The sequence below is a fragment of the Triturus cristatus genome, chromosome 9 (assembly GCF_964204655.1).
Source record: "Triturus cristatus chromosome 9, aTriCri1.1, whole genome shotgun sequence".
NCBI lineage: Eukaryota > Metazoa > Chordata > Amphibia > Caudata > Salamandridae > Triturus > Triturus cristatus.
Window position 1 is genome coordinate 422867293 of NC_140592.1, and position 21348 is coordinate 422888640.

Sequence of the window (21348 nt, forward strand, 5' to 3'; positions counted from 1 at the left end):
TTGAGCCTTTGAATTGTGCACTAGATGCAAGAATCTGGGTTCCATTTTGGGAGACTCACAGAGGAACATGTAGAGAGTAGTAATCCCCCACAGACAGATGTGTGGATTGCTGCATTGCTCCAAGCTAGGTAGGAAACACTGGAGGAAGGGAGGGTCAGGCTCTTCAAAAAACCTCAAAGGGTGCTCTTTGATTCAGAGAGAGGTCACTGTGAAATGCCTGGGAACATCTCACCAAGTAAATAGGGCTGATAAGAAAGTATTGGAGGGTAGGGCTGAGGCTCTGGAGTAAACCTTTGATGCACATATCACTGTGACTGACATCAAGGTGTGAACCTCTAGTCACTCCCATGTCCTGTGTTGTGGGGCTATCGGATTTGGAGTCACTGCTATGTTAAAGCCTCCTTTTAGGAGGAAAGGAGAGCACAGAAGGTACGTCAAAAGGCAGCAGACCCCAACAAAAATTTCATAGACTCAGACTCCAAATCACATTTGGTGTCTGGAAATGGACTGTAAGAAGGAGAGCTTGATACCCCATAAACTCTCAACTGTCAAGCAGCCAGTCGGGCTGTGCAAGGAGGAGAAGCTCTGCACGACCTCTGCCTGTGAACAGGACTGGGTACCAAGGCCTGCCAGCCTCCCAGCTGGTCAGGGTACATCATCCAGGGAATCCAAGACCCCCTGCCCTTTGAGCCTGGAGCACCAATGCCTGTCTGTTCACCCAGACCAGTTTGCCCTGTGAGGGGGAGGAGAGCATATGAGGGAGTGAGGTCGGTAGGATCCTGGCGAGTGGATGCCCTAGGCAAGGTGTGAAGAGGCAGTTGTTGCACCAATCTCGTCTTTGCGAGTATGCTAGGAATGGTTGGTGACCCCCTGTATGCTAGAGGAGGGCAGCTGTGAAGTAAGCCGTTACTGTTACTGCACCGAACAGGTCATTATCTATGAACAGTATTAAATCGGTGTCCTCGCGTGCTTGGTGGCCATGCCATGCAGATTTCTGTGAGCCGATTGAGATGGAGCCTGTTTGTTGTATCAAGTTGGCGGCCCTTTGCCAGAGGGGGACCCCACGAGGTTTGCTGCTGTGCTCATCAGGCCATAATCCATGTAAAGACGAGGAAAGGTTGCCCCATTTGCCAGAACGGGCCACCGGGACCATGCAAGAACAGTGGTGGGGTCAAGACCTTTGACTGAAGAAGGAAGCAGCCATGGGGACCCGAGTCTAAGCCATGAATGAGGATCAGCATCTGGATCATCACACCCTTCTCTCTCCAATAGGAAGGAACCTGAGGAACTTACCAGACATTGAGGATGATCAAGAACCCCCTGACCACTGCTGCTGCAGGATCACAAGTGAGAAACTCGAGGAAACCCAAGAACATCCCTCCTGAAGTCTTACTGGATGTAACTGCTGCAGCATCAGCACCTTTGAGGGAGGCACGCTCCGAGGCTCTACTCACTTGAATTCTGCTGGTGCCAGTAAGACTGATTTTCTGGCTAGATGGCCCAGGGAAAACTTGCTTGTCAGATAGCTCTGCAGCTCTGGAACACTTTTGACTTTAATTGAGAATTGGAGTGGGACTCCAGAGACTTGAACTAGTAGCGGGGCTTAACCTGAATAATGTTGATAGTGAAAGGAGAATAACAACTACCACTAGCCAGAATGGAGTGGGACTCAGGGACCTACCTATGAAATGCTAGAGCCCCAACCTTAGAGGACTGTGTGCATATTGTTTGTGACTGGTCTTATTTTATTGTGTGGTCATATATAAATACTCCTTTCATCATGAAAGCAAGTATTTAACTTGACAATCATTTACTGCTGTCACTGCTCTCAATTGATTTGTGAGCTTGTGTTCATCTCCTTGTGTCTACTCCCCCCACAAGAACCCTTGAACTGTTTGACACAAGCTATCACAGATGGTCAAGGGCTAAAGGGGTACGTGACCCTTTTGCTCATGACTCATAGTTGGTTGGACCCCTGTACATAAGGAGGAAAAGTTCCATGGTTGGGCACAGTAGCTCCTGCTTGCTTGCCTGATGGCCCTCTGAATGGGGTTCTGACACTAGCATTCTCTGGCAGCAAAGAAGTCTGTCCAGGCAGAAATGTAATTAATGTAACCTGATTATTAGGAGTATTTCCTCCCCGTGGAGTTATGAGCCCTCTAGCTGTCCACCATTTCCCACTGCACCATCCAGTAAACCAACACCTTAGCCACCTTACGTGTCCCAGCCACGGGGATAGGAGGGTGTGACCTATCCAATTTTGCATCTACCACACAGTTGCAGTTACTCCCAATGACTTATAGGAAACCTAAATGAGGTTTCAAGTTTCTTTATTTTGCATAGTTAACAAAAACCATTGCAATATTAACATTTAAAAGAAAAGCGATTTAGACAAATATTCAATATGATTTTATCAACCATTGCCACATTTTGAACACTATGTTATAGAAAAATATCATCAAGTAAAAACAGTTTAAACCCGAGATAAAAAACACTATACAGTTTAAAATCAGAGTTAATAATAGTGGCATTAGTGAGTGTCACTAGTTCGCAGGGTGGAGTGGAGTGCAATCACAGATTTTTAACTCCCGTAGAACAGTATCGTATTGTGTATGTTGTACAAATTATCTGGGCTTGTTGCAAGCTTATTCACTAAAATTCAGGTGATCCGTCCCTGGTGTGGTCAAAGCAAAGACCTCTTCCCATCTACAGGACGTCATACAGCATCAGAGCTTTATGTTTGCTATATCACATTTTCGGTATTTTGGGCATTTTTGGTTCTGCCAGCATAATACATTTTACCATTCTGCAGTTCAACTGTGTGTTCTCCGGGTTTAAGCAGGCCAGCACTGCTTGCCTCCTGGTGCAGCTGCTTTCCTCTTAAGGGGTTCTTTTAGGAACTGTTGCCGTTCTTGATGCAGTTCCTTGCATGAGTAGATTAGATGTAAAATATCTCCTTGCTTGGTATTACACAGCCTGCACGTGTCTTGTGCTGTTGTCCTCAGCCATGGCAGAAGATGCTGAGCACACAGAAAAATCCCCAGTCTATGCCTTAGAAAGTTCAGTTTTATGGCTTTGGGAAATCCCTGATTGAAGAATGTTTGTGGGGCAAGTGATTTGTAGGCGTTCAAGGTCATCCAGGCATGAGATTTATTTGAGAAGCTTGCCTTGTCCTCCACCAAGGAAATTTGTTTTATGCATTTCCAGACTAGTTTTTTAAAGGTTAGATAGCCGAGTTACGTGTCCCAGAGTCCCTTGAGTCTGGTAGATTCTAGGGCTAACTGAAAGTAACATCTAGCTTGGGAGGACTACCTATGCTGGATGTCGTGCCACGGCAGATGATTTAACGTGTTTATAGTGGCGCTTCTGATCTTCTGCCAGCAGATGATGCAAGATCCATGCCTGGCCAAGAGTTGTTGTAAAAGACCGAACTCCAGCCTTATTTGAGCCAGTGAAGTGTAGAGCGGGAGGCAGAACATGGTTCTATATGCTTCGACCAGTGTGTTGTCCAGATCCTTAGCATCTTTCCACGCATTGCCTCACTGCCATAGGCAATAGAGGGGAGTAGTTTAGCCTGGACTACCTTCAGAAACATGGTCAAAGTCAGCCCCATCAATTTATTTGAAAGTTTTGTCATGGACAGAGATATCAACAATCCTTTCCTTCTTATTTCCTCTTTCTGGTGCCTAAATGACCCTTCCTTGTTGATTATAACTCCTAGATACTTGTACTCCTGAGCTGGTTCAAGTTTAGTGCCGCCCAGAAACCAGTTTCTCTGCAGGTTTTTGTTGTTGTTTATTGTCATTGTCCGAGTCTTACTCAGATTTATTTTTAAGTTGTTTTCTGTAGCATAGTTCTGCATTTCCATTAATAGATATTGAAGACCAACGTAAGTGTGACTAAGCAGAACTACGTTGTCTGCATACATAAGATTGGTCAATGTTTTTCCTCCTAGCTTGGGTGAGTGGGAATTACAGGCATCGAGCGCCTTTGGGAGGTCGGCCATGAATAGATTGAACAGGGTTGGTGCGAGCACACAACACTGTTTCAGTCCTTTTGTTGTGGGGACTTTTGAGGAGAGGTGGGTACCGCCGCCTAGTTTCACCTGGACCCAAGTGTCTGTATGTAGAAATGACAGAATGTTTAAGATAGGCTGTGGTATGCCCCATAGCGCCAATCTCCCCCACAGTCTGCCCCTCTCTACGTTGTTGAAAGCAGCACTGAAGTCGATGTAACATAGATGTAGGGGTAGGTTAAAGGTTTTAGCTGCGTCAATTAGTAAAGAGATTGTGAGGATATTTGTTGATGTGCCGGCCATTTTGCAGAAACTGGTCTGGTTCAACGGTATTATCTGGTTTGCCTCTGCCCAAGATGTGAGCTCCTCTAGTATGATGCCTGCAAAGTATTTTGCTTCATTATCTATCAGAGCAACTAGGCGGTAGTTACTAGCCTTGGCCTTATCTCCTTTTTTGTAAATTGGCACAATTGTCGAGCCCTTCCACAATTCCAGTATTCTGTTTAGCAGCCTGACTTCCTGAAAGAGAGGTTGCAGGATATCAGCCCAGTCCTCCGTCTTTGCTTTGAACAGTGCAGGTGGAATGCCGTTCGGTCCCGGAGCCCCTTCTTTCCTCCATTTGGCGATCTGCTTTTTTATAAGGAGTGACAGGGGGCTGTAAGCTATGCATGATGGTACGTTTTCTGTGTCTGGCAACTTCTCCTCCCTCGTCTCAGTGGCACATGCTCCAGCTTGTTCTTCTGGTGGCCAGCTATTAAGAGTCCGACGCCTCCCGTTTGGTTATTAAAGTGAGTAGTAAGAAATTCTACCCAGATTGCTTCTGAGATGTATGACGCTATGCCCTCATGGTGAGGGTGGATAATCCCATTCACGGTTTTCCAGAAACGGACACTGTCATTGCAATCTATGTCATGTAAGAGTTTTGCCCAGGTCGCAGTTTCTTAATCTCTGCTGATGTTCCATTTCAGTCTTTTAAGTGCTGCCCTTTGGTCTTTCAAGACTGATCGTGCGCTGGCATTTCCCAGGAGTCTTCTCAGCCTGCGCAAAGTCATATTTATTGAATTTTTGAGGGACTTCAGATGATCTCTTTGGCCTTTCGGAATTATGTTTTTTCTGCATGATTTCTGGGAGTTGTCTTTTATGGAGGAAGTAGCTGCATGTTGTTCTAGAAGTGTGGCAGTGAACTGTCCCCAGTGGGCATTTTGGTCTTCTAGACTGAGTGCTTGAGATTTGAAAAGTTGGATTGCGGCTTCGGCCTTAGGATTTGTGTTGATTACTGACCATTTGATCCTTCTTAAGTTGGAAGTCTGAACCCAAGGATGTGTGGGAACAGAGATAGGCTTGCAAAGGTGTAATCTAGTATGGAGCTTGTTGTTGCAGAATAGAATGTATCGACTGGAGGGGAGTCGTCAGGGAATCTGCCATTTGGCGCTCGGAGGTTTAGGTGTTGTAGATCATCTAGAAGGCGGCTTTTGCAGCATTTCTTCCTTCCATGCAGTGGGGCGCATTGTATGGGGATGTTGTGGATTCCAGTTTGGGTAGATACCTCCTCTCCTTCTGCTGAGCCAAAGAGATATTGGTTCAGGTCCCCTGCCAGGATAAACGTTGGTGTTTTCATCTCTGTTGCGTACTTTGCCACTTGCTCAGTGAGTTTTTTTAAATCTTTCACTTTACGTTTAGGGTGAACATATAAGTTGATTAGGCACACCTCTGTTTCTTCGTCCTGGAGGAAGATGGTAATTGCAACTGCTATTGTTGCAGATGCCGTTGAGCCCATGAGAGTTGCTGAAGGTATGCTCATCGTGGATACGTAGGTGGCAGGCCCCCCAGAGCGATATCCAAATCTACCACTCCTTGTCGCTGGTGTAGCAAAGCACATGTAGCGCTGAATGTGCTGAGGATCCATGAGCCAGTTTTCTTGCAGCAAGATTATATCGAAAGTTCTAACATAACTCAGGAAACCCAGGTCCTTGATTTTTGTTGCTAAACCATTGATTTTCCACGAGCATAGTCTAAGTGGGGTCCCCTCTACCCTGCTGTGGCCTTCGTCCTGTGAGTGGCATCAGTCCTCCACTACGTGTGTAATTATAGTAAGGGATATTACTTCCCTGTTGAATCCGTGGCTTGTGGAGGCGGCTGCCATCCGTAGTGTTTCTTGTGGGTCCAGATAGCTACTAGCGCTCTGTTGTCGAGATCTACCCCGAGCTCCTCTAAGTAAGCAGTTTGAGCGTGCATGGTGTATTTTTGGTCCAGGGCTGGCGTTACTTTGTAATAATGGAAACGGGTAGGCTGGTTTTTGGAAGGGGGCGATATCATTACCCCAGTCTTGGAATGTGCCCAGTTCTGCTAGCATTATCTCTGCAATTTTACTTGAGTTCCATGTTGCCTTTGTGGCCTCTGGTCTTTGAGGGTTGGCAGTGCGTATGAACTCTATGGAGAGTAGATCCTTTGAGCTTTTGCCGGTGAGATTTGGAATTGCCTTCATTAACCTTATGATATTACCTCGATTTAACGTATCCTGATGGCCCTTGGAAATGTATAGGGGTAGAATACCAAAGCCTGTGTTTCTTACTGCCTGGTTCTTGGTGTTTGTGTTACCGGCAGATGTAAATTTGCTGTGGCCATCGGTGCGGATTGGAGTATGAAGCTGGTTGCTTCTTTGAGCTGGATTTCCACTTCATTGCTTGATGTTCCAGCCGTAGAGTTCCTTGGGTTTGCCTTAGATGTTATTAATTTGGGGGGTATTTGTTTTGAATCTTGCGCTCCATCCTGAGCCTCTTTATACGGGAACCTCCAGCTGGGGCAATCGTTATTTGGTGGAAGAGGCCATTTTGGCTCTCTGAGCAGTGTATCCTGGTTTGGCCTGTCTATCTTACCAGTGCATCCTCTTCTGGGCCCGTTGTTTGACCTCATATTAGTGTCTTTGCACATTATTTCTGTCGGCCTCAGGGCCCCAGAGTTGCCCGCCTCTCCACTTGCCTGTTGAAGGTGTACAGGTTTATTGGATAAGGGCCATGTCTCTTCCTTCGGTTCTTGGCAATGTGGTGACTGTTGACTGTAGCCTCTGTCGAGTTTTTTTGTTAGGGGGATGGATGTAGTACCTTGTCTTTTTTCTTCTTTGTATTCTGCACCAGCCCCTGATGGGGTTCCCTGTCCATTTTCTTCTCTAGTTTCCGCATGTGCCCTGGCTGCGTATGTCCGTGTTGGGTAACCTCCTTGTTCCGGGGAATTATTGGAGATGTTTGGTGACTGTTGTGCTTGATTTAGAATACTTGAGTTGCCTAAGTTAATGTCTTGTTGAGAGAAGTAGGCTGTTGCATTTGTGGGGGCTTCTGGTTGCGCCCTTTCCTTTTCTGTTGGCAGCGTGGCTTAGCATTTAGTTTTGGCGATCCTCCGATGCCGGACCCTCCTGTCTTCTAAGTGTTCTCATTAGAGTTGCCTGTGTGCGTGTTACTGTTTGGTTGATCGTTGGTTGTTCCATTTGTGTTGTTGGGAATACCCTGGCCTTTATTTTGTGTTTCCCACTGTTGCGCTTTTTATGTCCTTTATCATGCTACTTAGCATTGAGGGCAGAGTGGATAGTTTGTCCACGATCTGGTCACAGTTGCAGCTGAGGTGAGTGTCGGGGTAGCACTCTCTTTATCAGGCCATTCAGGTTTTCCAATTTCTCGTCGATGCCTGCCGTGAAGACTGCCAATGTGTTCAGTAATATAAGCTGAATCTCCATCTTGTCTGACTGAAATTGCAGTGCTTCGACGGCCAGTTGTATTGTGTTTAATAAGGAAGTCCAAGTACCAGCAGTTTGTTCCTTTGTTTGCGCACTCTCCTTTGGGTCGTTTTTGATCTGGTTCATGTGAGATGGGTTCCGGGAAAGCTCTTGGGGAGGGAGCTCCCTTTGTACCTGATCTGGTGAGTAAGTGGCGAGCATGTTTTCCCATTTTTGCGTATTCAAGTAAGAGTTATTCGCCCTCCCATCATCTTTCTGGTATGGGTCCGGTATCCCTGCACGTGGTCCTTCTTGTTGAAAATGCAGGTAGTAGTGGGGTGGTTGGCGATTTTGCGTTTACTAAATGAGATGTTTGGATGGGGGTGCTGTGGGTACTGGTCGTCGTATTAAATGTGGGGCTGGAGTTGATTTAAATGATTTGATCCCCGTTATTCACATTCTTGATTTTTTAGGTGGTACTGTCCCCTGCCCTGACGCCAGGTAGTAGTGGTAGTGCAGTTGTTTTTTTAACTTGTCTTCCATGGTAGGAGTCCCCTGTAAGCAGCCCTGTTGGCTGGTTATTGTTGGATGAAGCTCTGAATACACGGGCGCTCCAGCGGGAGCTGCCGGGGATGTAGTGCCTGCTGCTAGCACCCCCACTGAGTGCATTGGAGATTGAGGCTTGATCTGGAGTTGCTGGCCTTGTTGCTGTGGTGCCCTAGTATCCAGCCTATATTTGTCTGAGGGCGATGTACTTGGGGCAGGTGCTTGTGACTGTAGGGGTTGCAGCAGAGTTTGCAGGCCTTTAAGAGTTGCATTGCTGGAGTAAAGGACGGAACCTGCATCCCTTAGAAAATTAAATTTTGTGTACATTTTGGGTTGGTAGGAGTATGTAGCGCTGGTAGGTCCCGTCCGTGCTGTTATTTCACTTTGGTCCTGGTCTGTTGCAATGAGTATTGATTCGGCGCTGTGCTGAGCCCAGGAGTTTGTTTCTTTCCTTTTCTCCCCCCTGTCCTGGGTGGCATGGCCACTCTGGTTCTTCCTAACCTCATTGAGCCTGTGAAGTTTAGAGAGCAGATCAGCGACTGCGACGAGCAGGGCAGGGTGCAGGGTGCACGTGGCGAGTAGTGTAATAGTACTGTAATAGCTTGGGTGACTGTTCTACGTTGTGCTCTCTCCTGTGCATTGTCCTGAGTAGCACCTAACCGCGCTTCTGGCTGTGCTTCATTGTTGCCACAGAGGTTGCCGCCGTCTCCTCGGTGCAAAAATATAACACTACTGCACCACTGCTGTGCTACTGTAGCACTGTAGCACGTCCTCTGCCGTTGACCATTGGCCTCTACCCTGTCTCTGTGGGCACTGCTGGGGCTTAGATGTGCAATGGAATAGCCAATGCCCACCGCAGGGCAGTGCATAGGTAGTGCGTTGGTGGTGCGTAGGGGGCCTAAGGCAAGGCAGGATGAGTGAGTGTGCGAGGCAACACAAGTGGGTCGTTGGCTACACTGGCTGTTTGGCTGCGCTCACCGCCACTCACCGCTGGCACGGCGGCTCCGCCCGGATCAGGTGATTGCAACTGGTGATTTAAGCGGGTCACAGCGGGGCTCCAAAGCACTCCGGCTCTCGTTCAGGCCGCGGTCTGTCCCACAGTCTGTCCTCTGTGCACCAAATGACTCCCATAACGGCGGGAACAAGGGTATAGGCAGCGCTGGCGCTGGAGGCACTAGGTGGGCAGGCTGGGAGCTGCGGGAGCCGCGGCAGCAGCAGCTTCTCCTCCTTGCGTTCGGCATTTAGCATCTGACATCACCAAATCACATGAGGTGGCATTTTCTCGTGGAATGCCAGGCGTTCTACGTTTGGGGCATATACATTGATCAGTGCTATATCTGTGCAGTCCAGTCTGATTATATCTATGAAATAATGTCATCTGAGGTAAAATATATTTGATAGAAGTTAAAAAGATGTGCCCATCGTCCCCCAGATCAGAACCCCATTAGCAAATGTTGAGTGTGTTGTAAATGCATACAGCTCCACCATATGTTTTAGAACACTTATCCCTTGTTCTATGTAAGGTGTGTCTCTTTAAGAAATGCAATGTGAGCTACAAGTCTCTGATGTAATTTTGCTGGAATTGCTTAGCCCACACACATTCGATGGTATTATATTAATCTTACCTAACAACCAGGTAATCATAGGCATTAATCAGTAGTACGAAAGGAACACAACAGGGATCCCCTCCAGGGGAGATGCACTCTGTACCACACCCCATCTGCTCACTCCAGTATGAACTTGCAACATTCAAACAATCTTCTTTAACCAAGAAAACATCTTCATAACTTCCCAACTTTACCCTCCCAGGATCGTGATGATGGCATATCCTGTCCAACTGGTGATAAACTGATATATATAGTCCTTCTAGCTCACACCAGTGCATGCAATGAAGGGGGAAGAAAAAGATAGAGCCACCTAATACCGTAGTTGCCAACAGCCCCCAACCAAAACGCCGGCTTACTAACACATAACAGAAAAAAGGTATACTCCAATCCAGGCCACTCCACAGTTAATAAAGTGTGCATTTTTATCAGAAGTGGGCAAGAGGCGCAGTGTCATATTATATTATCTGCTGTGCCGGGTATTATTCTAAGCAACACACTGTAAAAGTCACATTTTACTGTGCTCTTGGGCCCTGTTGCTGAGTCATCTTCTGCATTTTGTTTTTCTGCTAGTGGTCTCATTGAGATGCTTAAACATGGAGCAGCCTTCCATGAGCTTTCTCTTTCTGCTTCATCCTCTTGTTTCTAGCTGCGCATCCCCATATCCTTCTGGAGTGCTGTCTTTTTTACATACATTTAGCGTGTCTGGCCCCTCCAACACACCTCTGTGATCTCTAGCTTCATAATTCTCTGTCCAATGACATGCCTGAGTCAGGTCAGTGGATAAAAATACCTTCCCTTCCACCTTGATTCACAGGCGGGCCAGAAATAACAATGCATAAGTCAGGCCGAGCTTATACGTTTCTTCACAGCCATGAACAACATGTGCTGGTACTGAAGAAGTATCGTATAGTCTAAGTACAGAGATACTTTAGCACTTTTCCACTGACTTAGCAGAAGGTAGTCCCTATCCCACAAATGCAGTAGCTTAAGTCACCACAGGTCGCGGTGTAACACCTGGTCTAGATCGTCATGCTGACACTCTGTGTACTCTCATGAGTGGGTAAAATTTAGGGAGACCCTTCAGCGCCACTGTTTCCTGTAACCAATCCTTCAGAAATGCCACCAATGAATTTCTCTCGGTGTGTTCAGGAAGACAAACTATCCTTATATTATTTTGCCTAGCTTGGCCTTCCTGATCATCCAACCTACATTTTAGCAGTTTCACTTTCTTGATCATGACTGTCAGTTGCTGTTTAATGTGTGCTAGAGTTGGGGTGAGCTCAGTCAAGGTCATCTCCACCTCAGTCAAGTTTCAACAACTTTCTTTGATCAGCCCTTATCAAGTCCAAATTCACTGCCAATTAATCAATTTTGCTTTCTAGCAAGTCTCTGGTGGATCTTACGGCCACAAGAATGGTGTCAAGCTTGTTCGCAGGCCCCTGTCTATCAGTGACTAGTGTCAGATTCTGTGCCATCATTACCATGCTCCCATCTGTCATGGCACCACCAGTGTAGTCATTTAGTCATCTTTGTGTTTTGGGTCCTCCCCATCACTTTGAGAGCGTGCAGAGCATAATCACCACTGGGAAAGCAGTGGCAGGCTGCCACTTGTGGACAGCCTCCAATGGGTCACAGGCTGCCTCACAACAATTCAAGAAAGAATACAACTGTTCCATCACTCAACAGACAAGGAACAAGATTTCAGCAGCAGAAGGCTTTATTGTGTACAAGAATGATGTGGGCCTGCTCTTAGAAGCCAGGGCAGAATGCTGCACTTCTCAAATCATCAGTATGCAGGAAAGTAACAGGTCACACTGAGCTGAGATCCCTCAGATACCAATTTTCACACTGGGTCTGTCGCTCTGCAAGGCCCCATATAGATCCTGACTGCAATACACAAATAAATCATGCAGTCTATACTCCCCTTTCTCATGTATTACATTACAACATAGCCAGTTGACGATCACCAACTGTGCACATTAGTGATGTCTGTGAAAGTAGAAACACATGTATTTCCCAGGGTCCTGTAAGTGCGGATCAGGTACTCCCACCCACACTAATCCACTGGCAGCCCATACACCACGTCTCTGTGCACTTGGGGGTGTGCCGCACTTCATCCAATGTTGTATCACTTGCTCTTCCAGGGCATGTTCATGGCACCCAGCAGCATATATTTGGCCTCCATCCCGCACAGGCCTGAAGCCACAGATCTTGGCTTCATTACAGTGGGGGACAGACCTGTGCGCCGATGTGGGTGACACTCTGCTTCCTCATCCCTTCCGATATTTATATGCCCGGGTGACAGCTACAGAGCCTCGGTCCACTGATACCCACTTTAGAACTCCTCCATTATTTAGTCTTCCCTACAGATGCTACAATCAAATCCGTTCAAAATGGTTGCGACCCAACATATGGGCATATTTACAAGGTAATGGTGGAGTGTGGCGCTGCAGCAAATTTTGCAGGCCCATGCTTCGCCATTTCTAAAATGCAGAGATGCTCTGTTTTTACAACAATATGACCCTGGCGCTAAAAATAACAGTCTAGCACCAACGCAGACACCCTTGCACTATAGTAGAGGGTGCCTGCATTACAGATAATGATTGTTTATGTGCAGAATGGTGTCCCCTCCTGCACATAAACAATCAATAATGGTGTTTTGCTCTTTCTATCTAAAAGCAAAAATAGGAGAAATAAAGGTATCTCCCATTGTAGCGCTATTCTAATGCCTGCTATTGCATGGCGTTAGTTTACGGTGCTGGCTCAGATTTACAGATTCTTGTAAATCTGGGGCAGCATCAAAAGCAATGGGTGTTGCATAGGAACGCTCACAGCTACACCTATTGCATTCTTCTTTCACGTATATACCTGCATAAAAGGGTACCATATTTACAAAGCGACGTTAAGCAGCAAAAAGTGGCTTAAAACCACTTGTAAATATGTGACGTTCTGGGTTCATAATCCCCTTCTAAATATCCCCCTCAGTATCTCCACCTGGGACACACAGCTCCCATGGACTCCAAAACACCACAGGACTCCTTGCCAACGTTCAACAATGACAACAGGCTGCCAACTGGTCTCCATATGTGCAGGGCAACCGGAAAGCTGCAGGAAAAGCCTCTCCATGGCATGGAGGTTATCTTCACCATCGGGGGATGTTCCCATTTGACGTTTAGATAGAGATGCCTCTTTCTACTGGACGACTTTTGATAAATGTCACTTTTCCTCTTGCAGAAGGTTCCCAAACCCAAGTAAGAATTTGTTGACCTGGTCTTTGAGTGTATAGCCCTTTCAGCAGTGACATTCTGTTTTGAGTGATACCCACTACGGAGAATGAGGTTGAAGTCTGGGAAAGTCATTTTCCTGGGAGAGGTCCAGATCTGCAAGCCACACATCTCTTCACCTATTGGAAAGAATTGGTTTGGAGAGAAGTGTGAAGAAATGCATTTAAAGCTTAGTGGCAGAGGAAAAGCCATGCCACGGAAGTCAGAAAATAGGTTTTTAAATTGCTTTCTCTTAGGATGGAAAAGTCCCTGGTATGGTGAAGAATGTGCACCCCTGCCATGAGAGCCGAAGCTGCAATGATATCTGGGACCTTGGTGCTGATGTTTGGTCATGAACAAGCACGGATCATCTATATCATAGCTGCCAACTGTCCCGTTTTTGCCGGGACGGTCCCTGCACGTTAGAGACTGTCCCTGGTAATTCACTATCATGGGACAGTCCTGGCATGCCTTCATTGGTGCATAATTGGCGAATCACTTAGCTTTTAACGATCTGCAGATTGCTCACTTTAAAAAGTTAAAATAAAATTTTGTATCTGTCCTATGTGTATCAAAAACCTCTGGTTGAGTATTTTCATCAGGAATCCAGCAGATGTCACTCCTGTATTTGTTTTGAAATATTATCAACATCTTGCTGTACTTTTCTTAATCCTTTTATCACAAGAGCTAAAAGTGAACATTAAATTATGCTAATTAAGTGGGTTGGGTGGATTGGGCGGAGTGGGCAGAGCTTTGGGGCAGTGGGTGTGGTGCATTTTCAAGTAAGTAATTGATAGGTGTGCTGCAAAGTTTTTTCAATTGTTGGGAACTATGGCATTTGCGCCATGCCTGAACCATGGATTGCAGTCTTGCTTAGACCTAGAGAAGTGCCCAAATTGCTAGACTCATAAATGAAAAAGGGCTACTCTCCTTACCAAGGAGTTAATTAGGAAGAACGTGGTGGTGGCAGCATATCTTTTTTTAGTAATCATGTTCACTAGCGTGACCAAGCATTTTAATGTGTGTCACTGGAGTGAGGCATACCAGTCAACTCATGTAAAATTCAGCTGCTGTGTGTTTAACTCTCCCTTTGCTTAGACAGTGTTAGCATGTAGTGCTGTGCAGCACGTATATGTACATGTGCATGCTGTGATTTATGTGGGCCTGTGATAAGTTCGAAACATGGAGACCTGTGGGATCCTTACAGGTTCTTGAGCAAGACATGTGAAGGTGGAGGAGCTCAGCACCAGTGCCTGTCTGCCTGCAGAGATCATAGAAACCTGTGAGGAGGAGGACACCCTCTGCCGGGAGGAAGGTCCATGAAGGAAGCTGCTGTTACCCTTGCCCATGTTCAGACTAAAGTTGGCAACCTTGTATGCCAGAGGGGGATGTTGCCCATGTGCAGACCTAAGTCAGCCACCTCATATGCCAGAGGGGGTCACAGTGAAGAAATCTGCTGAAGCACCAATCAGGCCATTGCCCGTGTGCAGGCTACAGCGAAACCATTTGCAACAAGCATTGGCAAAGCCAATAGGTCTCGCCTTTGGAACCTTATAAGTGTTTAGACAGAACTATTGACTTTGCTAATGTGTTTAAAGCTGTGTTTTAGAGTAGTGGGGCTTGTGTGCAGCAGGTTGCAAAGTTGTAATACAAAAAACGTTATAAGCATTTTTGTAACCTTGCCCATAATTGAGATGAGATTATGTATAATTGAACGACCTTATTAAAAAAGGATTTAATATAAAAAATGTTTAGTGTATGATTGAACAGTGCACACTCGTCCGTGGCATAAGGAGAGCCAGCACATCGCTCTCAGTAGTTAGAGAGGGAAGGGATACACACTCTACATCAAGCTAACGAAACGCCATTCACAAACTCTACTTAGATCCTACCCTTCGCATATTGCATATTCTGCAGAGGAAACACTGCGTGCACCATGCGGTTCTCACAATACAATGCACATAAGGCAGATGGCGCACACTAAACTTTATATACTACTGCAGCACATCCTGGCCATGTATTTTACTCGGCACATGACGTACACCGATGTCAGTACTCTAGCTGAACTTTATGAGAATCATGCTGTACACAAGATGCATACAGCACACTCTGCGCATAGCACTTGCAGCATACATAAACTAGAGAGGAAAACAAACTTCCCCCGACCCCTGCAAAAAACATAAGGAACGATGATGTTGTCATGCCAAATTAACTACCAATTTGAGAGCTATTGGTGATGTTAATGTCCATATCTTTTACCCATGTGTTAGGAAGTGGAGTGGATGTTTGTGGTGAGGAGTGGAATTATGTGGGTTGGATTTGAGTTGTTTATTAAGAAATTGTATGGCATGAATTGAGTGGTGTATAAGCCCCAGTCACAAGCTGACAGCGCGCAGACTCCACAGCAATGTAAAGACCTGTTGGAGAGGGCAGAGGGCGCATTTAAAAGAGAAGACATCACCTTCGCTGGTGAGGGAAAGTGTCCAGAAGCTGCGAGCAGTGAAAGTTCGCATAACGGGAGGGCGGTGGAGGATGAGTGGCAGCTGCAAGGGTGTGGAGTACTATTCGTCAATGCACAAGGCACAGGACAAGAGTGAGTGTGGCAAGGGCACACGGTGGGCCGGGATGTTGTCGGGTGCAGGGTGCAGGCTGGCAGGAGAAGCTGGAAACCGAGTGTCCTGCAGGCTCACCTGAAAGAAAGCGTGTGAACTACTGTTCTGCTCTTGAGAGCAGGCCCTAGCTATTTCATCATCTCCACTGGGCTGCTGGGGAGGACTCTTTCCGTACTTGTTGTTAGACTTTTTAGTGACAACCGGTAGTGAGGAAAGACGTGGATATGGGGGGGGGACAAAAGAAATGAGGAAACACACAATGTGTACTTGTGCGGGAGACTTGCTTATTGGACTAAGCGGGGGTTATTGTTGCTGGTTGCTTTGTTTCTTTTTTAATTGAAACTGCCTTTGATGACCGACTCTGATAGGTATGCGTTGCTGCCGTGAAGAAGGATGAAGCGGCACACATAGAAGTAGAGGCAGGCAAACAACAATAAACTGCACCGGACCAATTGATATAAAAAAGAAAATGGTGCAGCAAACACACGAGAAGTAAAGCTAACAATAAGGGGACATGTGGCAGGGGCAGTTGCTCCCAAAGTCAAAACTCACTTAAAGGCGGGACAACCAGCAACCTTTAACAAATGAAAACAAGCGGCCGCGAAAGTGATCGGGATTGCGATCAAACATCAAAGCAGCCGCGAAAGTGAAAGTAATCGCGGTCAAGTGCGGCGCGCGCACCTGCGTACTTGTACTGTAGCTCTAGGCTGGCCTGGTAGCACTTTTTGGAGCCCTCTCAAGAAGTCTCGCCAGATCAGCGCATGCGCTGGGTCAGGCGAGACCTAAAAAGGGACTGCAATGAAGAACACTGCTGTTGCACTGATTGGGTTACTGCTCATGAGCAGACTTAAGTCTACAACCCAGTATGCCTGGTGGGGGCAACTGTGAAGAGCAACAGTCATCGCCCTTGTAGATCTTATGACAAGAAGGAGGGCCGTTGCCAATAGCATTGTGTGACCATGAGGAAGCAGTGGGTTCTTCTGACCTCTCTGGCCAGAGCCCTGACGGAAGCATCGAAAGCGGAGTGACCAACCTGCCAGTGGGATCAGAGGAACGTACCACATCATCCAAAGGAGTGCTGCGGCTGATAAGTCTCTAGACCTGCAGGGCAATGCCAAAGAGCATGTGGGGTCTTTCGTATTGAAACACCAGCAGAAGTGGGTAAGACGGATTGCCAGGCCAGAGACTTCAGGTAATACTTGCTCTGCCTCCATCCCTATAGGGCTGACTTCTAAAAAGCTATAATGGAACTTCTAAGATTTGGACTCGTAGATGTCCTACCTGAATGTTCCCTATCATAAACAGTGAAGAACAACTGCCAGTAGACATGGAAGAGGGACTCAGTGCTCTGTCCTAACTTACCTTTGTGAATACAGAAAAGTAATAACTTAAGTTTGTAAATCGGGCCCTTACTGTACTTAATATTAAAAATGTTTCATTAAAAGGGCCCAATTAAGTCCTCTAGTCTCTCAATTCATCCTTGTTATTTTGATGTAAAAACCTTCCCTCTAGTGGGCTGCTCCTCGGAGCTCTTATTTTATGCATGCTGAGCAAAAGGATTCTTAGCCGAATCAAAAACAATTACAGAAACAAAATAATAACAGTGAAAGAAATAAACAATAGAACTGGCATACAACAGAATCGTTTTTTCAGCTTTAAATAAAAGCTATTTTGACTTGTTCGGATTCACCGACTTGATAATAATAAGGTAAATTCAACTAAGGCAGAAGTCGGTGAAAACACTTTTTACTACCGTATTAAGAAAGCAGATGTTTGCATACAACAAAAACAAAAAAAGTGCACAACAATAAAGTAATCAAAAAATGATGCAGCACAAAGACCAACAGCACAAACCAACGCCAAAGCACAACAGCTAATCACAAACATTCTTATCAGAAATGAACATCTCCAGAAATATGCTATCATAATAAAGTGGTAAAAGGTGCTTGTAAAAAGTGCTGCTTTACTTACCACCAACGATATTTAACAGTATCAATCAAAAATGCCTTAAAGTAGCACTTCCAGTGTTCACTTAGTGTGATAAGGCCCAAGTCCTAAATTAGCACTTTCGGTGCTCACTTTTATGTGATGTGATCTATCCCCACTCTCACTGCTTACAAAGCCATGAAACTCCTTTTTGCAAAGATAGTTTTAGAAGAAACCGACTTACCTCCAGCAGAGATTTATACAGATTACTGCTTTTGAGCTGCAGAAGATTCCCTAAGAATGGCAATGGGGTTGGCCCCGGTGGTAGATTGCCCCCTTTGCTCACAGATGTCCAGGCTAGAAGGAAAAGAACCCCGATGGCTAGAAGAAAACTCGTGTTGAAAAACAGATCCATTTTTGAAGGGTGCAACAGCACTGAGACCAACTTAGTAAAACACGGAAGAAACTTCGCAAGGACTGACTGATGCACAACCTATCCTTTTCTTTTAGTAGTAGCAGGGCCATCTCGTAAATATTCATAAAGCTGAAAGCAAATAGTTGTTTTTTATTATGGCTCCGATGAAGAATTGTGACCTGTGCTTAATTGGCAATGCTAGACAATTTTGGCAAGCCTTCTTAGCAGATTAGTTCCAAGGCCCTCCAGCACTTCGAAATTGCGTAGTTCTGGACTCCTCCCCTATATTTCCTCACTATATAAATACTGCACGGCTTCCTGTTTTGATGCATGCATGAAAATGAATGGGCCCTCTTTCAAAAACAGAACGGAGGTTGCTGATTAGCCTAAGGCTTTAAAGTCTCACTGTCTCTGACCTCTTTGTCGAAACAGATGGTGTCTCTCAGAGCTTAATTTAAGCCAGTGGTTTCCGGTGCTCGTACTTTGACAGCCTGCGATTTGGTAGCGCTATTTGTCTAATTTTGTGATGATCACAACCGTTCTTTAATAATTTATTATACATTAAAAATGACTGCCACCTGCCACGCAAAGTTATAAGACTAGCTAGGACAGCAGGTACTAGTAGTATTATTGTATATTAAAAGTCTGAATTGTTATGTTATGTGCTGTCATTGGCAGCGCTGGCCGGGGCAATGGGGGAAACAACCGTTACATGCATGCATTACAACAACGCATGCTTTTACGCCGCATGCCATTACAACGAAAATGGCTTGCTGTAGGGGGGTATAAGGTGCTGTATTTAACTTCAACACCTTCCCTACTGTTGCACAGACTGGAATTGGCATCGTAAATTATACTATTCCAAACTGCAGCGCACCCCCGACAACAAGTCAGCGTTAAAAATTGAGCTGTAACGGCATGCGGGGTAAAAGCATGCGTTGTACATCATACAACCGGCAATGGGTGGTGCAAACTGCAATGGCCTCCTGACAAGGCACCTGGCACTTATTTTGTGTTACAAATTAAGCACTGGTTTCTCCTCCTACTTATAGTTTGACAGGTTGAGTGCGTGTAATAACCCTAAATATTTCTAATCATCATAGTTATTATATTTGAGGCTGTTCAGCCTCAAGACAAGTCACCCATCTGCCAAACTTTAAATCACGTCCTTTAGTTTTTTGCTAGAATATGAAATTACGTTGCAAAAGCAAAAGACAAGGGGCCTTTGTTAAAACAGGATCAGTTGGTTTAATTAAGTGCCTTGTCTGTGGAGTTGTAAATAAAAGGTCCCAGACAGCAAATGCAGGTGGGTCTTGACCTTGAATTGACACAATATGGGCCAGTGGGTAGTGTGCCCATATGTCCGGCATCAAGACTGATATGCATATGGCTGTGTCTGAGCTGGGGTGGCCTGGTGAGCAAAAGAACAATGGATTTAACCCAGATCTCTTGACTAGTGGTGAATGTTTGATTTGTTCCGCATTCCATCCATCATTTGTGTGTCTTTTCCTTTCTTGTCCTACGTGTACTAGGTATACCCAGACGTGGATCTCGGGCTCCCTGTGCCACTGGATTAGCTAGCCTGGCTGATGAGGGGTGATACCCTGAAACCAGACCCAAGATTCTTGTTTCTGGTCCAGAGAGGACCTGGTTTGGTGGTTCGGGATGGACTGTTCCAATGAGGAGCAGGGTCAAGACTGATCTGCATATGGCTGTGTCTGTATTGGGGGTGGCATGGTGAGCAAAAGAGCAATGTATTTAACCCAGATCTCTTGACTTGCGACAAATGTTTGATTTGTTCTGCATTCTGACTGTCATTCGTGTGCCTTTTGCTTTCTCGCCCTAGGTGCAACGGGTATGCCCAGACGTTGGTCCCGGGCTCACTGTGCCACTGGGTTCAAGCTAGCCTGCCTGATGAGGGTGTGAGACCCTGAAATCGGTCCCAAAAGGCTTGATTATGGTCGAGGGAGGACCCGGCTTGGCAGTTCAGGCTGGACTGTTCCTATTAGGATCAGGGTCAAAACTGATTTTCATATGGCTGGTACTTAACTGGGGTGGTATGGTGAGCAAAAGAACGATGGGTTTAACCCAGAAGTCTTGACTGGGAGTGAATGTTTGATTTATTACACATTCCAACATTTGTGTGTCTTTAACGTTCTAAAAGTGGCATTTTCAGAAGTACTATTTAAAATCCGATTCCACACTAAGGTGCCGATCACGATCCGGCAAAAACCGGGTACGAACCGTCGGACGGAGCATAATCTCCGCCCGACGCGTACCCGGTCGTCAAATTTTACAAACAAGGAATTACGATTCGCACGGGTACACCATTACCGTACGATTCGTAAAAAAGCCCGACCGAACAAAAAACACCTACCAATGCGATCCGGGAAAGCGCCGACCTGACGTCGGGACGCACGCAGCCAGCCATTCACGACCCAGGAATCACGATTCGCACCGACGTCACCCCGCACGGTGAATATTTTGCGGCAGCCAAAAACTGCCGGGAAATCAGGACGACGCGAACAAGGACCACAAGTACGCGACGGACAGACGACGCCGCGAACAAGGAGGACCAGTACGTGACGGACAGACATGGACCCGAACCTACGAGTCATCCCTGCCCTCATAGCAGTCCACCTCCTCTACAGGTTACGACGCAGACGCCGCAGAAGGTCAGAATAACTAAGGGAGGGGGGAAAGTGGGGTGGGGTGGGGGTGGCACCACCAGGGCAGGCCACAAAACAACCACATGAGTGACACACTACACATGGCCTGGACATACCTGACTCCCATGCCCTGGTCACCACGAGGGGGTGGGGGCGTGTCCTGATAAGCCAGCGACCGCCACAACGGAAGTCCGTCACCACGCGAACCGGCAACACAACCAGACAGGTACGTCCCGTACCCACGCCTGAAGAGCGTGGGTACGAGTCGGACCACGCCCACACACGTCACCCCAACAATGGCGGGACGGATCGCACCCACGTGGCAAAGGCCTGGGTACGGGCCGCACAAACATCACATAGCGTGGGGACGGATATGTACGGACCCTACCCCCACCCCGTATGCAAGGAGCGTACCCCCCACCCCAACAGTGAAAGTACGACCCGTACCCCCACCCGCGTATGCATGGAGCGTACCCCCCATGCCAACAGTGTAAGTATGACTCGAACCCCCACCCACGAATGCAAGGAGCGTACCCCCCAGCCCAACAGTGTAAGTACGACCCGTACCCCCACCCGCGGACGTACGGAG

The 21348-nt window shown here is 46.6% G+C and overlaps 1 protein-coding gene across 2 annotated transcripts in view; it reads right to left on the bottom strand.

The window, feature by feature from the left end:
* The window catches only part of LOC146798082 (cytochrome P450 2G1-like), a 909417-nt gene extending 891227 nt beyond the window's left edge, over positions 1–18190 (bottom strand). For both annotated transcript variants that reach the window (XM_085625297.1, XM_085625296.1), the window contains exon 1: positions 17920–18190. In XM_085625297.1, the coding sequence (XP_085481423.1) occupies positions 17920–18090 (171 nt within the window). In that variant the 5' untranslated portion in view covers positions 18091–18190. The remainder of the gene's footprint in view (positions 1–17919) is intronic.
* Between the last annotated feature and the right edge of the window lie 3158 nt (positions 18191–21348).